Source organism: Pholis gunnellus (assembly GCF_910591455.1).
Source record: "Pholis gunnellus genome assembly, chromosome: 19".
NCBI classification, from domain to species: Eukaryota; Metazoa; Chordata; class Actinopteri; order Perciformes; family Pholidae; genus Pholis; species Pholis gunnellus.
The window spans coordinates 21203175-21227534 of NC_136546.1; the positions used below are offsets into that span (position 1 = coordinate 21203175).

At 45.9% G+C, this 24360-nt stretch overlaps 2 protein-coding genes across 4 annotated transcripts; one reads left to right on the forward strand and one right to left on the reverse strand.

Moving 5' to 3' along the window:
* Positions 1 to 801: 801 nt before the first annotated feature.
* sox11b (SRY-box transcription factor 11b) lies at positions 802 to 1921 on the forward strand (the record flags this gene model as incomplete). Its single annotated transcript, XM_079180763.1, has 1 exon — positions 802 to 1921. Exon 1 carries the CDS (start codon positions 857 to 859, stop codon positions 1919 to 1921), a length of 1065 nt encoding a protein of 354 aa, XP_079036889.1. The 5' UTR covers positions 802 to 856.
* Positions 1922 to 7999: 6078 nt separating this feature from the next.
* kidins220b (kinase D-interacting substrate 220b) lies at positions 8000 to 23375 on the reverse strand. 3 transcript variants are annotated; one of them, XM_079179926.1, is made up of 29 exons: positions 23236 to 23375; positions 21387 to 21542; positions 21193 to 21291; positions 20714 to 20812; positions 20371 to 20469; positions 19215 to 19316; positions 18956 to 19054; positions 18635 to 18832; positions 18372 to 18470; positions 17833 to 17931; positions 17089 to 17187; positions 16773 to 16950; positions 16491 to 16655; positions 16217 to 16396; positions 15949 to 16114; positions 15618 to 15769; positions 15215 to 15504; positions 14307 to 14447; positions 13920 to 14148; positions 13628 to 13716; positions 13115 to 13422; positions 12783 to 12961; positions 12315 to 12556; positions 11989 to 12105; positions 11423 to 11452; positions 10911 to 11033; positions 10720 to 10818; positions 10059 to 10280; positions 8000 to 9525 (listed from the first exon to the last, which is right to left on the reverse strand). In XM_079179926.1, exons 2-29 carry the CDS (start codon positions 21525 to 21527, stop codon positions 8350 to 8352), a joined length of 5220 nt encoding a protein of 1739 aa, XP_079036052.1. In that variant the 5' UTR covers positions 21528 to 21542; positions 23236 to 23375; the 3' UTR covers positions 8000 to 8349. The 3 variants fall into 3 exon arrangements, 2 of the variants coding, with proteins under 2 accessions (XP_079036052.1, XP_079036053.1); XM_079179927.1 differs by lacking the exon at positions 11423 to 11452; XR_013767513.1 differs by lacking the exons at positions 8000 to 9525; positions 10059 to 10280; positions 11423 to 11452 and having other exon boundaries at positions 11957 to 12105.
* Positions 23376 to 24360: the final 985 nt, after the last annotated feature.

Genomic DNA, 24360 nt, shown 5'->3' on the forward strand with positions numbered 1-24360 from the left:
ACAGAGTAAGATGAAAACAGTAAAGTTAATGTGTAATAATAATAAAACATGTAAACCTGGAACCTCGTCAATGACTCCTGACCTCCAGGAAACCGTCCTCAAGGATTCCTTGAACGTCCTAAAGGACACTCGTGGTCTCCTCGTGGTCTCCTTGAGGACTTTGAGGATGTTGAGGACTCAATGATCCTCGAAGGACCAACCAAACACTGAGCCACTAAAGCCTGGAGAATTCCTGGAATCCTTTAAAAAAACAAAAGGTCCAAAGATTCCTGGAAATCTGAGGACATTTTGGTTTATTTATGCATTTAATGGTGTTGTTATTATTAATAATATTTATTCTGTTCAGTGTCTGTGTTCGATACCAACAGATTATGAAAAGTGAATATGAACAATATGTATTATATATATATAAATATATATATATGTAATCTTTTATGTCCAGACAGAAGTGAAACATGGAGGAACCTGAGGTTTAATAGACACCGATAGAAACACACCGATCCTGGTACTGGAGTAACGGCCGCACGGCGGAGGGCAGGAGGGCTGTGATTGGCTGAGAGCGCTGCGGAGGCGGGACGTTTGCTTTCTTTTTTTTGGAGAAGAAGAGCGGTGATTGGTTAAAAGCACTGTGGAGGCGGGAAGGTTGTTTTGGAGAAGAAGAGCGGTGATTGGTTGAGCTCGGGACGTCACCCGCATCATCAGCCGGTTAATAAGACACCGGTTAGGAAGTTTGAACGGAGAGAGATGCTGCTGCTGCCGGTGATGACGGCTGGAAGCTAAAATAAAACGTTAAAACGTGGATAAAGTGTCGCGTGCGAGTCCGTCGCGGCGTCTCGTTTGTCCCGGAACCACCACCATGGTTCAGCAGACCCAACATGGCGGAACGAGGATCAACAGGACCGACCCGGAGGAGAGCGAGCTGCTGGCGGCCTCGACGCGCTGCTCCGCTCCGCTGAAGAAGCCGGACTGGTGCAAAACCGCGACGGGTCACATCAAGAGACCCATGAACGCCTTCATGGTGTGGTCCAAGATCGAGAGGAGGAAGATCATGGAGCAGTCCCCCGACATGCACAACGCGGAGATCTCCAAGCGGCTCGGGAAGCGCTGGAAGACGCTGAGAGACACCGAGAAGATCCCGTTCATCCGGGAGGCGGAGCGGCTCCGGCTCAAGCACATGGCCGACTATCCGGACTACAAGTACCGGCCCAAGAAGAAGCCCAAGACGGACGGCTGCTGTGCGTTTCCTCCGGGGAAAGCGTCGTCCAGTCAGTCCCCGGAGAAGACGTCCGTTAGACCCGGTAATAAGAGCCACGCTGCTGCCGCGAAGAAGCTCTCTAAGTGCAAGAGCAGCAAGCGGACCACCGGCAGCCACAGAGCCAGCAAGCTGCTCGTTCAACGGGAGTTCACCGACGACGAGGAGGAGGACTCCGAGGAGGAGGAGCGGGAGTTTAAAGCCGAGCAGGAGGACCAGCCTATCGGCTACTGTTTCTCCAAGACGCCGCCGACCTTGGGCCAGAGCCCCGCCGAGTCGTCGGGTCGGCTCTTCTACAGCTTCAAGAACATCACCCGGCAGAGGAGCAGCACCTCCTCATACCCGGCCTCCTTATCACCGGCCTCCTCGTCCCGGTCCTCGTCCTCGGAGGACCTGGACGACCTCCCCGCGGAGGAGAGTCTGCTGTCCGGCTTCTTCCACCACCACGCCTCCTCCTCCTCCTCCTCCTCTTCCTCCTCGGAGCCGTGGAGCTCGTCGTCCAGCTCGGCTAACCTGAGCCTGTCCCTGGTGGACAAAGACCTGGACTCGTGCAGCAGCAGCCTCGGGTCCCACTTCGACTTCCCGGACTATTGCACCCCGGAGCTCAGCGAGATGATCGCGGGGAGCTGGCTGGAGGCCAACTTCTCTGACCTGGTCTTCACTTACTGACCAGGAGGTCCAGAGCCAGGGACCGGGTCTGATGGGGGGGACTGGACTCGAGGAGACCCGGTACCTGGACTCACTTTGGTACTTCTGCAAAAAAAAAAAAGAAATCCCCCGTTTTATGGATTTAGTTTTTGTTGTTCGGGTCTGAACCAGAACCAGAACCAGACCTATGCATTCTAATGAAGTCTATCAGGATAAACCTCTTTATGTACCCCCCCTGGACCAGGACCTGAACCAGGACTACCGCTGCAGGACTCTTTTTGTGACTCCTTTGAGTCCTCTTTAGTTCACATGTCGGGTTGCCAGGTCTGAGGCAGAACCCCCTAAACCAGCAGACCTGAGTTTTATATGACAGAACCAGACGTACCTCATCTTTCTATCGTTACAGTATTTTTGTACATCAAAGGGAACGTCCGGCTGTGTTTCAGGCTCTTCTTCTTTTCATTGTGACTGACGATGACGTCATGATTTGTAACTTGAGCGCATGCGAGGGTTCGATTCCCGGCCTGCCTCGCTTTACCGCCTGGCTGTTTTAAAGAGTACAGACCGGAAGTAGCTGGACCAGGTGCAGATGTTCAGGACTGTGTGTTGTGAGTGAGGAACCGGATGTTTGTTTTTATCACATTAACGCACATTTGTTTGTTTCTTCTCATTATTTTTGTGCAATATAAAAGAGAAATAAATGAAGTGAAGGCGTCTGGAGTTGTGTGTTGTAGAACCTGAGTTAACTTGTGTGAACTGAACCCCGATCGGATCCTTAAAGGGCCGGTACCGGTGCAGCCTCCACCAATCACAGGCTCACGTTTTCACACCTTTAAAGCTTCTGTTCCGGAGCTTTCAACCCGTCACAGGATCCTCCTCAAGGGTCTAAAACCTCTTTAACATGTTTGTGACGCCTCGAACATCATTTCACTTTATACCTAAAAACCAGCCAGAATACTACGAGTATACAAGTATATAAATACTTCTGTGATCATAGGATTCGTTTGACATCGATGTGCTGAAGAAGCTCATGTGAGGCGACTGAAAGCTGCTGGTTGTGTATCAGCGGTGACTCCTTAAAGGGCCAGACGCTCCTTTAAACAATCATCATTCTTTTAAAAGCAGTTTTCAAAGTTCAGTTTCAGGAATTTGTCTAAAACGAGATGTTGTTCAGACTGACGGCCTGAAAATGAATTTAATTAAATCTATAAACTAATCCTTTAAACGTAACATTCAAACCTGTGACTCACTGCTTCACCAGTGAAGACGGAGGTGATGTCACGGTGATGTCATGTTTTTATCCGTCACCTCGTCTCATAAAAATAAAACAACAAAGTCATCTTTTCAGAATAACAACAGAAATATCGTGAAAGTGTTAAAATCTTAATATGAAGAAGAAAACTTTACTGAAAGAATAAAGTGTGAATTCCATGATATTGTGGAAGTAAAGGACCCAAAATGATAATATTTTAATAAGTGGAGAATAATGAGATATTTCAAGAATAAAATAGTTTTTCTCACGGACCTAAATTGGTAAAAATATTTTATTTTGAGTTAAATGAACTTCCTGTTTAAAATCAGTAACTTTAAACGTTGAATTGTTTTTCAATGAGGAGACTGGGAGGCGGGGCTAAAGGAAACGCTACTGAGCATGCTCAGTGGGACCAGTGATGAGGAAGTGGTGCAATGCATGCTGGTACATGTAGGCCTGTCTGGGTCAATACAGCAGCTTAGATTCATGAAGACTTCATATCTGCCATCCAGTCCGGGTTCCTCCAGCCTTTGTTTTGTTTACGTTACCCACAATGCAATGCTGAGTCTCAAGGGGTCAGGAGGTCAGGGGGTCACCGGGGCAACGAATGAGAGCTCAGTCTGTTTTCAACTGCTGCTCATGAGGAGGAAGAGGAGGAGAAGAGGAGGAAAGGATTTCAATTTATTTTTTAGCTAGCTGATGTTGCTACAAACAGTTAGCATATCTACCATTATCCTGGTGTTTCTAGCTAGCTGATGTAGCTGTAGCTACAAACAGCTAGTGTTAGCCTAGCCTAGTGTTTCTAGCTAGCTGATGAAAATGTCCAAACTGTGTGTAGCCTAGCTTAGCACAAAGACTGAAAGTAACTGTTAGCCTGGCTCCATTCAGAGAGAGTCCACTTTACATGTTGTGTGTTAGCTTAGCTAACAGGATGTTGACATCAGGCAGCTTTAACCTTTATTTGGCTTGTTGGTGTGACCCACGAGGTCCTCACAGAGGAAGTAGCTCTGAAGTTCAGCCTCCATCTTCTCGTGCTGCAGGACTTCAGTGTGAGAGGAGCTGGTGCATCACATGAGGAGTGCTGTGTGGTGACTGACGGCTTGTTGAGATGTTTAGAAGGACCCACAGTCACACAGCAAGGCTGTCTCTGTGCTGCCTGCGTGACATCATGAGAATATAGACGTGGAGACGTCGCCATCGAAGAGATTCAACCAAAGATCAAAGAGTCTAGAGAGTAACTCGCTCATCATGAATGTGTGAATTCAGAGGCTTTGTTCTTCAAATAACCAAACTAATAATAATTACATTTAGAAAGAGAGAAATCTCTTGAAATGATTTTGTCGAGGATTAAATTATCAGAATTATTATTTCTTATTTCTTCCAGAGAAAGTAGAACAAAGAGGAACGTTCTGTTTACTGTTGCTCTGTGTGACTTTGTGTAGGAGGCGTTCCTCCATCACCTCATCAAGACCGGAGACCTCACACACACACACACACATACACACACACACACACAGGCACACACACACACACACTCTTTGTAGAAAAGTTAGACGAGGTCAGACAGGGCCAAGCGCCTGCTTCCTGTCCCTCATTTCCCAGCTCCCTATACTGACCTCCGTCTGTATGTGATCCAGCACACACACACACACACACACACACACACACACACAGTCACACACACACACACACACACACACACACACACACACACACACACCAGGATGAATCATATGAAGTCTGAGGATCCTCTGACTCCTCATCTAGTGTCATCACCTGTTCAAAAGGCTGCAGACATGAGCATGCTTCTGTAAACACAACAATCAGAAGTCTAGAGAACAAGGACGACCTCATGACTGCTCTGGTTAGTTAGTCCCTGGTTAGTTAGTCTCTGGTTAGTTAGTCCCTGGTTAGTTAGTCCCTGGTTAGTTAGTCTCTGGTTAGTCAGTCCCTGGTTAGTCAGTCCCTGGTTAGTCAGTCTCTGGTTAGTTAGTCTCTGGTTAGTCAGTCCCTGGTTAGTTAGTCTCTGGTTAGTTAGTCCCTGGTTAGTCAGTCTCTGGTTAGTCTCTGCTTAGTTAGTCTCTGGTTAGTCAGTCTCTGGTTAGTCAGTCTCTGGTTAGTTAGTCTCTGGTTAGTCAGTCCCTGGTTAGTCAGTCTCTGGTTAGTCAGTCCCTGGTTAGTCAGTCCCTGGTTAGTCAGTCTCTGGTTAGTTAGTCTCTGGTTAGTCAGTCCCTGGTTAGTTAGTCTCCGGTTAGTTAGTCCCTGGTTAGTCAGTCTCTGGTTAGTCTCTGCTTAGTTAGTCTCTGGTTAGTCAGTCTCTGGTTAGTCAGTCTCTGGTTAGTTAGTCTCTGGTTAGTCAGTCCCTGGTTAGTCAGTCTCTGGTTAGTTAGTCTCTGGTTAGTCAGTCCCTGGTTAGTTAGTCTCCGGTTAGTTAGTCTCTGGTTAGTTAGTCCCTGGTTAGTCAGTCTCTGGTTAGTTAGTCTCCGGTTAGTCAGTCTCTGGTTAGTCCCTGGTTAGTCAGTCTCTGGTTAGTCTCTGCTTAGTTAGTCTCTGGTTAGTCAGTCTCTGGTTAGTCTCTGGTTAGTTAGTCTCTGGTTAGTCAGTCCCTGGTTAGTCTCTGCTTAGTTAGTCTCTGGTTAGTTAGTCTCTGGTTAGTCAGTCTCTGGTTAGTCTCTGGTTAGTTAGTCTCTGGTTAGTCTCTGGTTAGTTAGAGGGACGGGGGGTTACACTGCTACACTGAGTCAAGAGTACTTATATACAAAAGTACTCTTTGCTGATGACATTTCTTTTTTGCATTGAGGTACTTGTACCTCAGTAGAACTTGTGAATACTTCTCAACCGGATCAATAAGAGTCGAAGAATCAACGATCAACTTCCAGATTTTATTTCTTTAAGTTCACAACAGATTCACTGATGAAGATGATGAAGATGATGAAGAGCACTGAGGAAACATCAACACGCTCCACTGAACAGATCTCAGGTCTGTTTATATTCTGCATTCATTTAAAGTTATTAACATTAATTCACTTATTGATCCGTTATCAGTCGTTTCATAAACATTTATTTATTCTGTTAAATATTTATTATTAAATGAATTTACTTTGTATTTAAATCTTCTGTTCACTTAAATAAGATCAGAGGCGATTATTTAATTTTAAAATCATCTTCCTGTTGATCCAAACTTCAGAATAAAAGCCTCTGATTTTATTCTTTTGTCTCTCAGTTAAAACATAAAAAAAGACTAGAATATCAATATTCTAAAGATTATTAAATGAATTAGTTAAAACATAATGAGATTCATAATGAACATTAATATTCACTCGTCAATAAAAACATTGATTATTGACATCAGAATAAGAAAACATCTCAAACTATAATTAATATTCATATTAATTATATCATTTAATACTATTAATATGATTAATTCATATTAATAGTATTAATTACTATTAATAATATGAATTACTGTTAATATTAATATTCTAATATAAATCTGTAGAAATAAAACCGTTTATTGTTTCTGTAAAATCGCATTTCATCTTCTGTCGAGTTTTAAGTTTCACTTTTTGAGCTTCGTTTCACCAGAGTTCATCTGGACGGATCACAACAACAACAACAACAACAACAACAACAACATGCAGAGCTTCTACTGAGACCAGCTGAACTACTAAACTACGTCCACCAGCAGACGCTCCTCCTCCTCCTCCTCCTCCTCCTCATCAGAAACATTTAAACGTTGTTTTAATGACTCGTCAGCAGCTTGTAGTTTGTATCTATTATAATATCTATTATATGGATTTATTCTTTTTACCAGATTAAACGCATGTTTACTGTTTGGAGCTTAAACACAACAGAAATGTAACCTCCGTACGTTAGCAGCTAGCTAGCCGTTAGCTAGCAGTTAGCTCCTTTATAAGCAGCACTGCTCTACCGGTGTCGTGTTACTTTAAGGGTACTAGTATTCATACCGGTGTCGTGTTACTTTAAGGGTACTAGTATTCATACCGGTGTCGTGTTACTTTAAGGGTACTAGTATTCATACCGGTGTCGTGTTACTTTAAGGGTACTAGTATTCATACTGGTGTCGTGTTACTTTAAGGGTACTAGTATTCATACTGATGTCGTGTTACTTTAAGGGTACTAGTATTCATACTGGTGTCGTGTTACTTTAAGGGTACTAGTATTCATACTGATGTCGTGTTACTTTAAGGGTACTTGTATTCATACCGGTGTCGTGTTACTTTAAGGGTACTAGTATTCATACTGATGTCGTGTTACTTTAAGGGTACTAGTATTCATACCGGTGTCGTGTTACTTTAAGGGTACTAGTATTCATACCGGTGTCGTGTTACTTTAAGGGTACTAGTATTCATACTGATGTTGTGTTACTTTAAGGGTACTAGTATTCATACTGATGTTGTGTTACTTTAAGGGTACTAGTATTCATACTGATGTTGTGTTACTTTAAGGGTACTAGTATTCATACCGGTGTTGTGTTACTTTAAGGGTACTAGTATTCATACTGATGTTGTGTTACTTTAAGGGTACTAGTATTCATACCGGTGTTGTGTTACTTTAAGGGTACTAGTATTCATACCGGTGTCGTGTTACTTTAAGGGTACTAGTATTCATACTGATGTCGTGTTACTTTAAGGGTACTAGTATTCATACCGGTGTTGTGTTACTTTAAGGGTACTAGTATTCATACCGGTGTCGTGTTACTTTAAGGGTACTAGTATTCATACTGATGTTGTGTTACTTTAAGGGTACTAGTATTCATACCGGTGTTGTGGTTAGCTTTAAGGGTACTAGTATTCATACCTGTGTCGTGTTACTTTAAGGTCGTGTTACTTTAAGGGTACTAGTATTCATACTGATGTTGTGTTACTTTAAGGGTACTAGTATTCATACTGATGTTGTGTTACTTTAAGGGTACTAGTATTCATACCGGTGTCGTGTTACTTTAAGGGTACTAGTATTCATACCGGTGTCGTGTTACTTTAAGGGTACTAGTATTCATACCGGTGTTGTGTTACTTTAAGGGTACTAGTATTCATACCTGGCCAGACGAGTCGTGATTTAACTTTAAACGTCCTGATTGGTTCAGAGGGTTGAGAGGCTCCTGGTGGACCCTCATGCTCTCTGTTCATGGGTCACGATGAGGTAACTATGAGGTCACGGTGAGGTAACGATGAGGTCACAGGATGCTCTCCCGCTCCTCGCCGAAGGTGACGGTGTCGGAGGAGACGGTGCAGATCTCCGGGGGGTCTCCGGGTTTCAGGCCCCTCTTCAGGTGAACCACTCGGACGTTCTCGTTGTTGGGACCCGGCCTGGTGGAGGTGGAGGAGGAGGAGGAGGAGCTCGGGGAGAGGATGACATCACTGGAGGAGGAGGCGGGGTTAAAGGAGGAGGAGGTGGTGGAGCCCTCTGCGGGTGGGCGGGGCCTGTTTCCCTGCTGGGCGTTGGTGGTGTTGTTGTTGAGCGTGACGTTGCTCGGCGTGCGGTTCAGGTTGAAGGACCTGGAGGAGGTCCAGCTCTCCTCGGGGCTGCTGCACTGGTCCTCGGAGCAGATGGACATGCGGGCGACGGCCGGGTCCTGGAGGCCGCTGAGGCTGCTGGGAAGTCCTCTCTTCCTGTCGTCGTCCAGCTCGATGAGGTCGGCCCTCTCCAGCTGAGACAGGTCCGCCTCCTCGTCCTGCAGCGAGTGGTTGGGCGAGCTCTCGTTGGACCGCACGCCGGAGTCCGACGAGTCCTTCTTGTCCAACATGGCGTCCGACAGGTAGTCCTTCGCCTTCAGTGCCAGCGAGCCGCCGGGAGGCTTTGGGTCGACCGCCTTCTTCCCGTCTTTCAGCAGAAGAGGAGCGTTGTCGGACTCCTCGGACTCCTCGTCGTCGTCGCTGGTCAGCTTCTGGTAGCGCGGTCCGCCGCCGGCCTTCGTCTTCAGGTCGCCCTGGAAGAGCCCCGCCCCTTTCTCGGCCGAGGTCTTGCGGGTCATCGAGGACTTGGAGGACCCGTGGTCCCCCTTCTCGTCCTCCTCTGTGATGGGGTCCAGGGCGTCGCCGTTGGAGGTGAAGTCTGCGTTATCTGCCACCGGTTTACCACCGCCGCTCCTCTTGTTGAAGGACTTGCGTCCGTCCTGCTCGCCGCCGCCGTCTTTGCTCTTGTCCTCCGTTGATGATGTCATGAACTGACCCGGCTGCGGTTGGACGGGCCTCTCTCCGGCGCCGCCCATCTCCACCTGAGCCATCTGGGCGATGTACTCCTGGTAGGCGTCGCGGTACTCGTCCTGCTGCCGGTCCGTCAGCCGGGAGATGTCGTTGGAGGACTCCTGGGAGTTCAGGCTGGTCATGCTGGCGGTGCGGTGAGCGCCCCCCTGAGGACAGACACCACAGAAGAAGAGTTCTATTGTTGGGACTGAAGGAGACGTGATGTCTGTATTCACTGAGCTCATGAGACAGTGTTCCTCTGGTGGGAGGAGCCTCAGGGATTACTTATTAAAATAAGATGAAATAAAATAAGAAAATTAAAAAATTATAAAATGTTTTTATTAAAATGTAAAAATTAATAATATAAGGTGAAATAGTATGAGGTAAAATAAGATAATAAAATACGATAAGATAAAATAAAATATAAATTAATTTAAATTAAAATGTAATTGATTTTGTTAAAATACAAAATGTAATAATATAAGGTAAGATACAATAATAAATAAATAAAATGTTTCTATTAAAACATTTTATTTATAAAATAAGATAATAAAATAACACATAAATTAAAAATGTTTTTATAAAAATAAAAAATCAATAACAAATAGTATAACATAAAATATTTAATAAATTAATGAATTAATAAATTAAATATAGGATAAAATAGGATTAGATCAGATAATAGTGAGCAGCATGTTACCATCCACTGCGTGGCCCCCTGTCTCTGGGCCTCGTCCAGCCCCACAGTGCTCAGCTCCTCAAAGCTCAGGTTGAAGCTGTACATCGGAGACGCGTCCGCTCCTCCGTGGGACGGAGCCGACGCTCGCCGCCCCGCCTCGGTGGGACAGCCCACCACGCTGCCTTGCTCGCTGGCAGCTTCCTCGTGCAGCACCTGACTCTCTATGTGACGCATGTCCAGAACCTGCAGGAGACACGTGACACCTGGACAGTCTCTCACTGAACTCTCGATATTTACATGTTATAGTATTACACCGGGCTCTGAACAGCTAACAGGCTAACAGCTAACAGGCTAACAGCTGGTTACCATGTAGACTAACAGGCTAACAGCTGGTTACCATGTAGGCTAACAGGCTAACAGCTGGTTACCATGTAGACTAACATGCTAACAGCTGGTTACCATGTAGGCTAACAGGCTAACAGGCTAACAGCTGGTTACCATGTAGACTAACAGGCTAACAGCTGGTTACCATGTAGGCTAACAGGCTAACAGGCTAACAGCTGGTTACCATGTAGGCTAACAGGCTAACAGCTGGTTACCATGTAGACTAACATGCTAACAGGCTAACAGCTGGTTACCTTGTAGGCTAACATGCTAACAGGCTAACGTGACGATGACTCACCGTGGCTCTGAACAGCTGCCAGTCTCCAAAGTTCATGCTCATCTCCTTCTTCAGCTCGTCAATGTTGCACTGAGACAGAACTCTTCCGTTGACGTTGGCCTGGAAACCAGAAATAAACACCTTTGAGTGTCACCTGACCGCTCCTCCTCCTGCTCCCTGATGACCCGATGGCCGAGGCCACGCCCCCTCACCTTCCTGATGGTGGCGCCGTACTGTCCCGTCATGCTCTGGTCGATGCCGTCGATCAGCCGCACGCGCTCGCAGACGGCCTCCGTCGTCATGGAGCTGAGGAGGACGGACGAGGAGGACGGACCCTGAACACAACACACAACGCAGGTTTGATTCCTGGGACACAAACACACAGGAAGTACCAGTTCTATGAGGACATTAGTGATGTTATTACCAGGTAATAAACCAAATAATGAAGCTTATTATTGGTATTAAATCATCATAACTTCATGTTTAATATGTTTAATAACTATTGTATTTAGTAAATGTAGTAAAACGTGTTTCTATTTCTCAAAGGAACGCTTTGTTTTGGTATTAATAAATTAAAATGTAAAATAAACCAGCTACTCTACTGAGGCTACCGACTAGTCCAGGCAAGGTGCATGCTGGGAGTTGTAGTGGGCAGAGGAAGTTAGTCTGATCAGGCAGGGAAGGAAGGAAGGAAAGAAGGAAGGAGTTAGGGAGAGTTCAATACCTGCTTCCTTTTCAAAGATGAAACCTTATACTGCAGACAGACAGACAGACAGACAGACAGGTGAGGAATGAAACATCTGGAAAAAGCTGACAGAAAAAGGTGAAAATGATTTCTGACTGATTTCACTTTCAGATCATCAGAAGAAGAAAAAGAAATCAACCCGTCCCTGAACGCTACGCAGCCCCACAAACCACAGAAGAAGAGACCAGAGGGTGGAGCAACAGTAGAAGAAGAAGAACAAAAAGCAGATGCTGGGAATCATGCGTCAAAATCTAAATAAATAAACGTTTAATAATGAAAGTAATCATTAGTAACAATTGTTACATGGGCTTCTATCCAAACCTGACAATTAATAATAATAATAATAATAATTATAACATAATGGATCAAATAACTAGTTGAACTGAGATAAATAAATAAATAAACCAGCCTTTGTTTGATTAGTTTAAAAGAGAAAAGATGTGAATAAATATTGTCGTGTTCCTCTTTAATGAACTAATTGATTAATTGATTCCAGTTGGTCTTAACGAGCACCTTCGGTCCTCCGTACTCGGTGTCGTACTCACGGCTGGGACGTCCCGGCTGAAGGAGTGTTTGGGTGCAGCACGTGGGTGGAGGTGTGATGGGTAGGTGGAGGCCATGGGGGGGCGAGGCAGCTGGTAAAGGTGATGGGGGAAATATGGCTGAGGGGGGGGGGGGCAGAAAATCAAAATGATTGGACCTCAAACAACAAGAAGGAAGCAAATAAAAACAAATGATAGAAACAGACATGATAGAAGGTGAACCGGGGGAACAGGAAGCTGTGACATCACAGCTTTACCTTCCTCTCAACCAATCAGGTGAGGAGACCCTGTGCGTGACATCAGCAGGTGTGGGCGGAGCCTGGACTCACCCTGTTGTAGAAGGGGTGCTGTGGTCCGGCCATTCCGCTGTAGTAGCTGCTGGGGGGGGTCGGGGAGGCCACGCCCCCTCCCCCCCCCACTGGAGGAGGGTTAAAGGGGCCGATGAAGGAGGCGGAGGGAGAACACGACACCTGGCTGTACATGGAGGAGGGGCGGGGCTGGGCCTCCTGCAGGGGGACAGGGGGGTACGGGACCACGCCCACATTCATCTGGTCACGGGCAGCACGAACATCTGGATCAGAGAGAGAGAGAACATCTGGATCAGAGAGAGAACATCTGGATCAGAGAGAACATCTGGATCAGAGAGAGAACATCTGGATCAGAGAGAGAACATCTGGATCAGAGAGAGAACATCTGGATCAGAGAAAACATCTGGATCAGAGAGAGAACATCTGGATCAGAGAGAACATCTGGATCAGAGAGAGAACATCTGGATCAGAGAGAACATCTGGACATACCTGCTATGATCTCCCTCAGTTTGGGGTCCAGGTTCACGGTGCAGGGCAGGAAGGTTCGGACGTCTCTGGATGTGAGGACGGGGGTCCGTGAGGACAAGAAGACCTCAAAGCTACGAGTGTCTCCATCGATCTCCAACAGAGGCTCCACGTCTTTGGTGGTGGGGATGTTCCTACACACTCTGAGAGGAGGAGAAGAAGAAGAAGAGACTCTGAGAGGAGGAGAAGAAGACACGCCTCTGTACTACTGACAGGGGACCACGTCTCTCTGTGGGACTCGACCAATCAGAGGCTCTCTCTCACTCACACACACACACACACACGGGCCCTCTGACCTCTCGTAGATGGTCTTGAGCGTGGCCTGGTCTGGGACTCCGTCGGTCTCCTCCAGGTACAGGATGAGCCAGGACGTCCTGTAGGGCCACTGCTCCGTCAGGTTGATCCAGGACGCCAGGCGGTCCCAGTTGAAGCCGATCTGATTGGCTCTGAGCAGGCGTCCCGTGACGGACACGATGTTGAGCAGCCTCCTCATGGTCTGAGGGCTGATGTCACTGAACCAGTCCTCCGTCACCATCAGCTTCGTCAGGTCGAAGGACATCTGACGGGTCACCGAGCGCTGCACCTGTCTCCTCCGGTACGTGTCCTGAACACACGGTCACATGATCACCGCCAAGTACTACACAACTACTGTAGTTATACACAACGTTCACATACGATGAGACAATTTACTCTGAACGTGAGGAAACACACACGCACACACACACACTCACACTCACACACTCACACACACACTCTCTCTCACACACACACACACACACACACACACACACACACACACACACACTCACCCTGCGGTTCAGCGTCGTCTTGCTGCCGAACTTGGTTAATTCTCCCAAACTGTGCTGAGACAGTTTCCTGTCTAACTCCTCATGCCAACCTGAGAGACAGAGAGAGAGAGAGAGAGAGAGAGACAGAGACAGAGAGAGAGAGAGAGAGAGAGAGAGAGAGAGAGAGAGAGAGAGAGAGAGAGAGAGAGAGAGAGAGAGAGAGAGAGAGAGAGAGAGAGAGAGAGAGAGCTGTAAGTGTCTCACTGTGACATCATCTGTTCTCATCAGTGACTCATCAGATGGGAGTGAGTACCGTCTGCGTCCCCGTTGCTGGGCGCCGTGCTGCACATCTTCCTGGCGGAGGACAGGCCTCTGCTGTTCAGGAAGACGGGCAGGTGGACGATGTTCCTCATGTAGTCGTGGCCGTTGATGTTGGAGTCTCTCAGCACGCTGTTCAGGTTCTGGTTGATGGCCTTGATGATGATGTGAGGGTCGCTGGCAAAGATGGAGATGAAGGGGCCTTTAGAGAACAGGACCCGGACCTGAGGGGGACCAGCAGAGACCAGCAGAGACCACGTTAGACCGTCTACTGGACCGTCTACTCCTCCAGGAAGTAGTCACGTCCTCACACAGCCTCCACATGCTGCTGGTAAAACTAAAGCTCGTGATAGAGGAGGAGGAGGAAGAGGAGGAGTCTCACCGTGTCCAGCATCTGAAGGACTTTGTCTTGTTCACATGAGTCCAGTCCGTCGATGACCACGGTCAGTCTGGTCTGATGCTGCGTGAAGCTGTCGATGGTCTTCGCCATCCTCGCCATCAGCTCCACCTCCGTCTTCAGCACCTGCAGGACGACGCCACACGTCACGTACACAGTACACACATATATATATATACATATACACATATATGTATATATATATATGTGTATATTATATAAAGTCAGCTTTATTCTCAATTCCTCAATATGTACCGAACATACAGAGGAGTTGAAAAGACGTGTCTCTCCAGTCCAACATATAAAGTGAATACAGATAATAAAGTGCAAACAGAAAAGAAAAAAAGCTGAGGACACTGTGAGGCTGAGGACACTGTGAGGCTGAAGACACTGTGAGGCTGAGGACACTGTGAGGCTGAAGACACTGTGAGGCTGAGGACACTGTGAGGCTGAGGACACTGTGAGGCTGAAGACACTGTGAGGCTGAGGACACTGTGAGGCTGAAGACACTGTGAGGCTGAGGACACTGTGAGGCTGAGGACACTGTGAGGCTGAGGACACTGTGAGGCTGAGGACACTGTGAGGCTGAGGACACTGTGAGGCTGAGGACACTGTGAGGCTGAGGACACTGTGAGGCTGAGGACACTGTGAGGCTGAGGACACTGTGAGGCTGAGGACACTGTGAGGCTGAAGACACTGTGAGGCTGAGGACACTGTGAGGCTGAGGACACTGTGAGGCTGAGGACACTGTGAGGCTGAAGACACTGTGAGGCTGAGGACACTGTGAGGCTGAGGACACTGTGAGGCTGAGGACACTGTGAGGCTGAGGACACTGTGTTTATACATATATATATACACATGTGTGTGTATACATTAGAGAGTTAAGGCCTCACCTTCATGAAGCCCTCACTCTTCAGCTTGTGCATCCTGTTGGCGGCTCCGTGGAGCCTCTTCCTCTGTGAGTTCAGCACCGAGTCCGTCACCCTCCACCAGGTCCGGCAGTTCAGCAGCAGAGCCAGACCCACCACGCCGCCCACGGCGATCAGCACGCCGTTCACCGTGCGGTTCTCCCCGTCCACCTTGAACACGGACAGCAGAGCCACGCCGCTCAGCAGGCAGACCAGAACCACAGCGAAGAGGACGAAGGACGGGACGCAGCACGTCTTCTTCCACTTCCTGTTTCCTGAGGAGACGAGAGGAGGAGGAGAGGTGAGGTGAGGTAGGGGGGGTGTGTGTGTGAGTGTGTGTGTGTTAGTGTGTGTGAGTGTGTGTGTGTGTGTGTATGTGTGTGTGTACCCTGCGTCTCCTCCGTCTTGAACACTCTGAACAGACGAGTAGCCATGAAGCCGAACTCTCTCTCACAGGCGTCAGACAGCGTAGCGATCATCTCGGCCATCGACGTCTCTCCACCGACACTCGACAGCCGGTTATAGTCTGTGAACAGGAACCTGAGGGAACACGTGATGACATCATCGTCACATCACTTCCTCTGATGATGTCGTCAACACCAACATGACCGGTGAACGGTCCGTACCATCTGTTTTCTTCTGGGGACATTACGTTTGAACCGACTCTATTCTACCGTTAAATAACCCCCTGAGGGTGTCTGACAGGTGAGCAGTGTTACCTGACAGGCAGAGCTCTGGTACTCTGCTCCGGCAGCTCCGGTGGGTTCACAAACATCAGCCTCAGCAGCAGCTCCAGATACCCGATGTGACGGGCCAGACGGGTGCTGAGCAGCCACGCCCAGTTCCAGCTCTCGCCCTCCCGACGCCCGCCAAAGTACACCACCACTGAAGAAGAAAACCTTTATTAATACACCACCACTGAGACAGAGACTAGAGTTGTTAAATACTTTGAGATGTAGTGTAGCAGCAGTATCTCTGTGTACTCACCGAAGAAGACGTAGAGCAGAGCCAGCAGGCTCAGGGAGACGGCCATGGAGAGTTTGGGGTCGACGGTGAAGCCGAGGACGACGGCGACGGAGCCGCAGAGCAGCAGAGACAGAACCACCACGAGCCAGGAGAACTGGAACAAGGGCTCGATCTGCTGACCGGCAAACGTCTTCATCTCATCTGAGGAGGAAGAGGAGGAACGTTAACATGCATCTATACTCTGTAGCCCTGTGCGTGTGTGTGTGTGTGTGTGTGTGTGTGTGTGAGGACTCACCCTCCAGCTTCTTCAGCAGGAAGGACTTGCCGCTGCCCCACTGGGCGTACAGACCCACACAGATGGGGGGCTGCATGGTGGGCTCACTCAGGATGTCGGCCAGAGCAGAGCTGTACAGATCATAACCCAGCATGTCTCCATCTGTCTCTGTGGGGGACAGGTGACCTGCAGGGAGGGGGGGGACAGGTGTGTTATACACACACATCAACACACCTGAAGCTAAACCTTTTTAGCTTCAGGTGTGTGTTGATGTGTGTTTTCTATAATGAGAGAGAAGCGTACGCGCTCCAAAGATCTGCGTGAGGATGCTCTTCTGGTGGCTGCAGTCGATGTTGTAGGGCGTCTCTCCGCCCTTGTTGGGTCGGTACAGCAGGCGGCCATCTTTGGGGTTCCTGAGGAGGAGCTCGGCCAGGCGGCGGCTCCGCCCACGGATGGCGATGTGGAGAGGCGTGTCTCCTTTCTGAAGAACAGGAAGTACAGAGGTGAAACTGTGGATCCCTACCAACATGAAGAAGTTTATTTTGAAGAGCACACTTCTTAGCGTTGTGTGGTATTAGATGCTCTCTGCTGATGTTGGTTGAGTCTTTATAGTTCTCACCTTATCGACAGCCGACACTTTAGCTCCTTTATCCAGCAGCAGCTCCACGATCTCAATGTTCCTCATCTTGGTGGCTTTGATCAGAGGGGTCTCTCCGTCCTGAGACAGGAGACAGGAGACAGGAGAGAGGACACAGGAGACAGGAGACAGGAGACAGGAGACAGGAGACAGGAGACAGGAGAGAGGACACAGGAGACAGGAGACAGGAGACAGGAGACAGGAGACACAACGGTCACAACGTCGTCCTCCAAACATGAAGGAGTTCCTGAGTGATGATAGTATTCCCTCATTGCAGCAGTTTAGCTTCAGGGAACAACGTAGCCCCACCAGGCTGCTGTTAGCTTCTCTAAAGGTTCTTAATGATACGATAGAGTTGCATCTCGTGTGACACAGATGTGTCGACACTTCCAGATGTGGTCCTCAATCACAAACATGTCCGATCATCAGCTGATCTGAGAAACACAGCTTTCTGAGGATTGTGACAGGCTGCAGAGATCTCAAAGATCTCAGAGATCTCACCCACCGATGATCCTTTATGAGTGTTGAGCTGTGTTCAGGTGTGTATGAACTATACATACACTGTGTTTACACAGTGATTATAAACAAACCAGGCCCTTGCAGAGAAAAGGAGTGGGAGGGTTAAAAAGGGTTTAAGAGGGAGAAAAAAGGAGAGAGGGGTGTGTGTGTGTGTGTGTGTGTGTGTGTGTGTGTGTGTGTGTGTGTGTGTGTGTGTGTGTGTCTCACCTTGGTGCAGGTCTCTGTGTCTGGGTTACACTGCAGGATGTCTCTCACCATGGAGGCGTTTCCTTTCTCCACAGCCCAGTACAGAGCCGTCTTATTCTCCTGGAAACACATCAGAGTGAGACGTCAGAGTGTGACATAAGAGAGAGACATCAGAGTGAGACATAAGAGTGAGACATAAGAGAGAGACGTCAGAGTGAGACGTCAGAGAGAGTTATAAGAGTGAGACGTCAGAGTGAGACATCAGAGTGAGACATAAGAGTGAGACATAAGAGAGAGACGTCAGAGTGAGACGTCAGAGAGAGATATAAGAGTGAGACGTCAGAGTGAGATATAAGAGTGAGACGTCAGAGTGAGACATAAGAGAGAGACATCAGAGTGAGACATAAGAGTGAGACATAAGAGAGAGACATAAGAGTGAGACATAAGAGAGAGACGTCAGAGTGAGACGTCAGAGAGAGATATAAGAGTGAGACGTCAGAGTGAGACGTCAGAGTGAGACGTCAGCATTAATTATATTATTATTATTATTATGTTCTCACCTGTCCTCTGATGTCGATGTCGGCGTATTTGTGCAGCAGAGCTCTGACGATCTCCACATGACCCCCCCTCACTGCTCCAATCAGCACTGTGTCCCCGCTCTGTAGTGTAGACACATACAGACACACACACACACAAACCACACACACACACATACAAAACACACACACACTCTCAGTGATGAGTAACAACAGACCCACAGAATGAACACATGAACACAAACACCGTGGTGCATTCAGGGTCACCAGAGTGTACGTGGTCTCACCCGGTCCGGGATGTTGACGTAGGTCCCTGCGTCCAGCAGGTCCTGGACTATCTCGGTGTAGCCCTCCTTGGCAGCGATCATCAGCGCCGTGTTCCCGTCTTTGTCCGTCATGTTGACGTTAGGGTTCCTCTTCAGCAGCTCCTTCACCACCTCAGTGTAGCCGCCCTTCACCGCCACGATGAGGGCCGTCATGGAGTTCTGAGGAGGAACCATAGTACTATATCACATATAATATATATATATTTATTTATATACCTTGACATATACTTCTATACACAGTACTCCTCTAGTAGCAGTACTACACAGTACTCCTTGTCTTACCGCTCCCTCCTGGTCTACGTCCGCTCCGTTCTCCAGAAGGTGCATCACACAGTCAAAGTGTCCTTTCCTGGATGCCCAGATCAGAGGAGTGGTCCCATACTGTCTCACACACACACACACACACACACACACACACACACACACACACACACACACACACACACACACACACACACACAGAGAGAGACACGCACACACAGATTAATTGATTGATTGACCATTATCTATCAGGTATTATTATTGTTGTTGTTGTCTTCACCTTGTCTGAACAGTTGACTTTGGCTCCTTCACGCAGAAGAACTTTGACGATGTCAGCGTGTCCTCGACCTGCTGACCAGATGATCGGATACACACTGTACTGCTGTGAGCCAGGCAGAGAGAGAGACAGGGAGGGAGAGAGAGAGAGGGAGGGAGAGAGAGAGACAGGGAGGGAGAGAGAGAGACAGGGAGGGAGAGAGAGAGACAGGGAGAGAGAGAGAGAGACAGTTAATGACTGATTATCTGTGATATCAATGTTCTTTCTCAGCTGAGTGTAGATAAAGCATTTGTTCATTAAATGTAACTCATGTAGCATCAAGCTAGTTAGCTAGCTAGCATGTTACCTGTCCTGTAGTGTTTGTTAGTGTGTTACCTGTCCTGTAGTGTTTGTTAGTGTGTTACCTGTCCTGTAGTGTTTGTTAGTGTGTTACCTGTCCTATAGTGTTGGTTAGTGTGTTACCTGTCCTGTAGTGTTTGTTAGTGTGTTACCTGTCCTGTAGTGTTTGTTAGTGTGTTACCTGTCCTATAGTGTTGGTTAGTGTGTTACCTGTCCTGTAGTGTTTGTTAGTGTGTTACCTGTCCTATAGTGTTGGTTAGTGTGTTACCTGTCCTATAGTGTTTGTTAGTGTGTTACCTGTCCTGTAGTGTTGGTTAGTGTGTTACCTGTCCTGTAGTGTTTGTTAGTGTGTTACCTGTCCTGTAGTGTTTGTTAGTGTGTTACCTGTCCTGTAGTGTTTGTTAGTGTGTTACCTGTCCTGTAGTGTTTGTTAGTGTGTTACCTGTCCTGTAGTGTTTGTTAGTGTGTTACCTGTCCTATAGTGTTGGTTAGTGTGTTACCTGTCCTATAGTGTTGGTTAGTGTGTTACCTGTCCTATAGTGTTGGTTAGTGTGTTACCTGTCCTATAGTGTTGGTTAGTGTGTTACCTGTCCTATAGTGTTGGTTAGTGTGTTACCTGTCCTATAGTGTTGGTTAGTGTGTTACCTGTCCTATAGTGTTGGTTAGTGTGTTACCTGTCCTGTAGTGTTGGTTAGTGTGTTACCTGTCCTATAGTGTTGGTTAGTGTGTTACCTGTCCTATAGTGTTGGTTAGTGTGTTACCTGTCCTGTAGTGTTGGTTAGTGTGTTACCTGTCCTATAGTGTTGGGTTAGTGTGTTACCTGTCCTGTAGTGTTGGGGTTCGCTCCGTTCTCTAGCAGCAGCTCAGTGACCTCCACACGGCCTTTATATGACGCCCAGGTCAGAGCCGTCCAGCCGCCCTGAAACAGAATCACACAGTAGGTCATTCATGTGTTCATCTATTGATTATTATTATTATTATTATTATTCTATATCTCAGTGAGCTGAGTAAATAAAATGTACTTGACTTGAAGGAGGACATTAAGGAGAGAAAGTAAACAGAAGAAACTATGAAAGAAAACGTTTCCTTGTCCATAAACACTGAATATGTGTGTTTCCTGTTGTGGACTACATGTCCCATGAGTCTTAGCGGCGCCGCCCCACCATGTCTCTGTGCTCGATGTAGGCGCTGTTCTCCAGCAGCTCCTTCACCACCTCAACGTGTCCTTCTTTAGCTGCTGAGATCAGAGCAGACCAGCAGTCCTGAGGAGAGAGAGAGAGGAGGTTATCATGAGGAGGAGGAGGAGGAGGAGAGAGAGGGAGGAGGAGGAGGAGGAGGAGAGAGAGGGAGGAGGAGGAGGTGGAGGGAGGAATAGCAGCAGGAGGAGGAGAGAGAGGGAGGATGAGGGGGAGGAGGGAGGAAGAGGAGGAGGAGGAGGAGAGAGAGGGAGGAGGAGGGGGAGGAGGGAGGAAGAGGAGGAGGAAGAGAGAGAGGGAGGATGAGGGGGAGGAGGAGGAGGGGAGAGAGGGAGGAGAAGGAGGGGGAGGAGGAGGGGAGAGAGGGAGGAGGGGGAGGAGGAGGAGGAGAGAGAGGGAGGAGGAGGAGGAGGAGGAGGAGGGTGAGGAGGAGATGATCTTCTCACCACATCGTCCAGGTTGACATTAGCTCCTCTCCTGATCAGCTCCTGGATGATGTCCAGACTTCCCTGTTCTGCTGCCAGCATGAGAGGAGTCTGACCGTTCTGAGTGAACACAGAGTATAAGTACACACAGTATACATGTATATGTGTATATATATACTCATGGTACCTGGTGACCTGAGTGTGAGGGTACGTACGTCACTGCGTCCGTCCACCTCCTTGAAACGGTCCAGGTGCGTCCTCAGAGCGCTCAGGTTCTCCTCCTCCACGTAGCCGAACAGGTTCTGAATCGCCAGAGTGGTCATCTTGATGGAGGTGGTGGTATCCATGGTTACCATCTGTCACTGCTGCCCCTAGTGACGGGACAGAGTATGACACCCAGGGTCAGAGGTCACACACACACACACACTTCAACGAACTCAGCCGCTGACGTCGGTTCACTGTTGCCATGGAAACAGTTTCCTAGCCACAGCCATCTTGTTTTACAGGTGTAACAGAGATTACTGAGACCAGTTTATATCGTGTCTATATACAGTATAGTACGCTCTTATAATACATCAATATATATGTACAAATTACAGTATATATATTTAATCTACTTCATTTATGTACTTTGTCATGTTCTGTTGTCTTCTTATAATTCATCTTAATCTAAAGATCACCCGAACCCTGAATCTAAAGAATATCAAAACAATGAACACACAAACATATAAATAAATACACAAACATATATATATGAACACACAAACATATATATGAACACACAAACATATATAAACACACAAACATATATATGAACACACAAACATATATATGAACACACAAACATATAAATAAATACATAAACATATAAATAAATACAAAAACATATATATAAAAACATATATGTAAATACATAAATAAAATATAAATGCGTACACCGACATTTAAAAATTAAGTTAAAATGAAAAAATTAATGAAATAAATTAAATATTATTATATATTAATAAAAAGGTGAATAAATAAAGAAGCTAATTAAAGCAGAAATATTAATTAATGTAATATTTTATCAATGAATTAATGTCTTTTTGATATCATTGGTACATTTCATGGCATATTTATTTATTTATTCCTTTGTGATTTTGTCAGCCTCTGTCATCTGTATTTAATATATATTATTATTATCATATTATATATATTATTAATATATATATTATTACTATATAATATATATTATTATTATATATAATCAGGTACCATGACGACATTCAGTATGAGATATAGTACAAAATAAAACAATAATTACAGGACAATAATCATGATATTAAATTAATGATTTAAATATAAAATCAAAGAAAATAACTAAACATATTACATTAAAGTACATGTATGTTCTTATTTATGCCTATTCATATTGTATATATTATATATATATATTTATCTCCATAATGAAAACACCAGTTATTTTAAATATTATTAAATCTAATTCAATATCTAATTATATATATAAATATATATATATATATATATATTTATCCATTGTCTTTGATATATTCATATACAGAACTACAGTGTTCCAGGTGATTTCCTTTATTATCATTATTATCATTATCATTATCATTATCATTATTCTCATTATCATCATTATTATTATTAGCATTATCATCATTATTATTAGCATTAGCCTGTGTGTCTGAATGAGGCCACGCCCTGTTTTCCATAAACATGAATCCACATATAAGTACACTAACGGTGTGGTACTAGTACACATCATTACTGCATATATGTTAGTAATAACTGTGTTATAACACTGCAGTAACCTGAATAACCTTCATGTACTGAAGACCCATTGAAAGCCTAACAATGAGAACCAGAACCACTAATGACCTCATCATCTATACATTTATTAATCCACAATAATCAAACTGATCGAACATTTAACGTTTCTCTCATTTTATGTTCCTGATCATTCAGCGACAAGTGTCAATCAAATATAGATCGATGACATCAGAGAAGATGCTCCCGGTTAGAAACGAGAGAAGAAGAATAAACAGAACCGTGTTTTACCTGAAGAACTGAATCAGAATGTTCGGGTCCAGTGGTCCGGGTTCGGGTTCAGGTTCGGGTCTCGGTTCCGGTCGTTGGTTTTCGGGTTTGTCCTCTCGGCCTGTGTTCACTCTCCATCCAGAACAACAGCAGCCATCTTTGATCAGAACAAACAACCAACCACAGCCCGCCGTGGAGTCAAGAGCGCGAAAACGAGAGCGGCACTTCCGCTGGCTGCTGTCAAAATAAAATCAAATGCGGCGACCAATCCTGAGTTAGCAGTAGTGACAAAAACAATCCAACCAGCTGTATTGTGAAGGACGGAAGCTGCGAATGACTCCATAAATAAATCAATGCGCCCTTTGAATGTATTAAAAATAATATTAAAAAAGTAAATGTAGGCATGAATTTATTTGTATTTGCCTTTTTATTAATTCACCTTTTAATAAATTCCCCCTATTTATTTAATTACATATTTAAATTTCCCTTCGTGTTTGTATTAATAATGCATTAATTTATTCTTTTAATTCATGTATTTATTTAATTTATGCATTATTTCCTTCTTAGTCTTTGGACTGAGATGTTTTCAGTTGTTCTTCAGTGACAAATAATTAATTATCACCTTTGCTACATTCAATGACATATATATCCAGTTAAATATGTATATTCTTTATTTGTTTTGTTTTATTGTATCGTCTACAGTGTTTCTCAACCTTTTCTGAGCCACGGTATATTTGTCTTTTTATTATTCAAATATTTCTCCATCGCTGTTCGTCACCTCAACCTCTCCCACACATCATTCAATTCTACTGTTTTAAATGAACACGGTCTTTATTGCGCTATTACTGCCATCCACTGGCATGGAAGAGTGTGTATTACTTATCCAGACACTATTGCAGCTCAGACGCTCAACAATGGAAAATTATATGCAGCAACTAAATATTAAGTGAAATTGGATAATTTCCCACGGAACACCCGACGCTCTCTAACTAACCAATAAGAAGACCGTGCTATGTACATTATTCAGTTCTTTTGTGTTTTTTTATGGACAAATTTAAATGTTAATTTAAATATATATATTTACACAAATAAATCTTTTTATTTTCCAGAAATAGTTTCAGCACATAACTCTGACATCATACATCA

Coding starts and splice junctions, on each gene's coding strand:
- kidins220b (XM_079179926.1), bottom strand. CDS start 21,527: ATGGTAACCATGGATACCACCACCTCCATCAAGATGACCACTCTGGCG. Junction 11,034..11,422: donor CATCTTTGAAAAGGAAGCAG/GTATTGAACTCT, acceptor TGTTGTGTTCAG/GGTCCGTCCTCCTCGTCCGT. Junction 10,281..10,719: donor GGCAGCTGTTCAGAGCCACG/GTGAGTCATCGT, acceptor TGTCTCCTGCAG/GTTCTGGACATGCGTCACAT.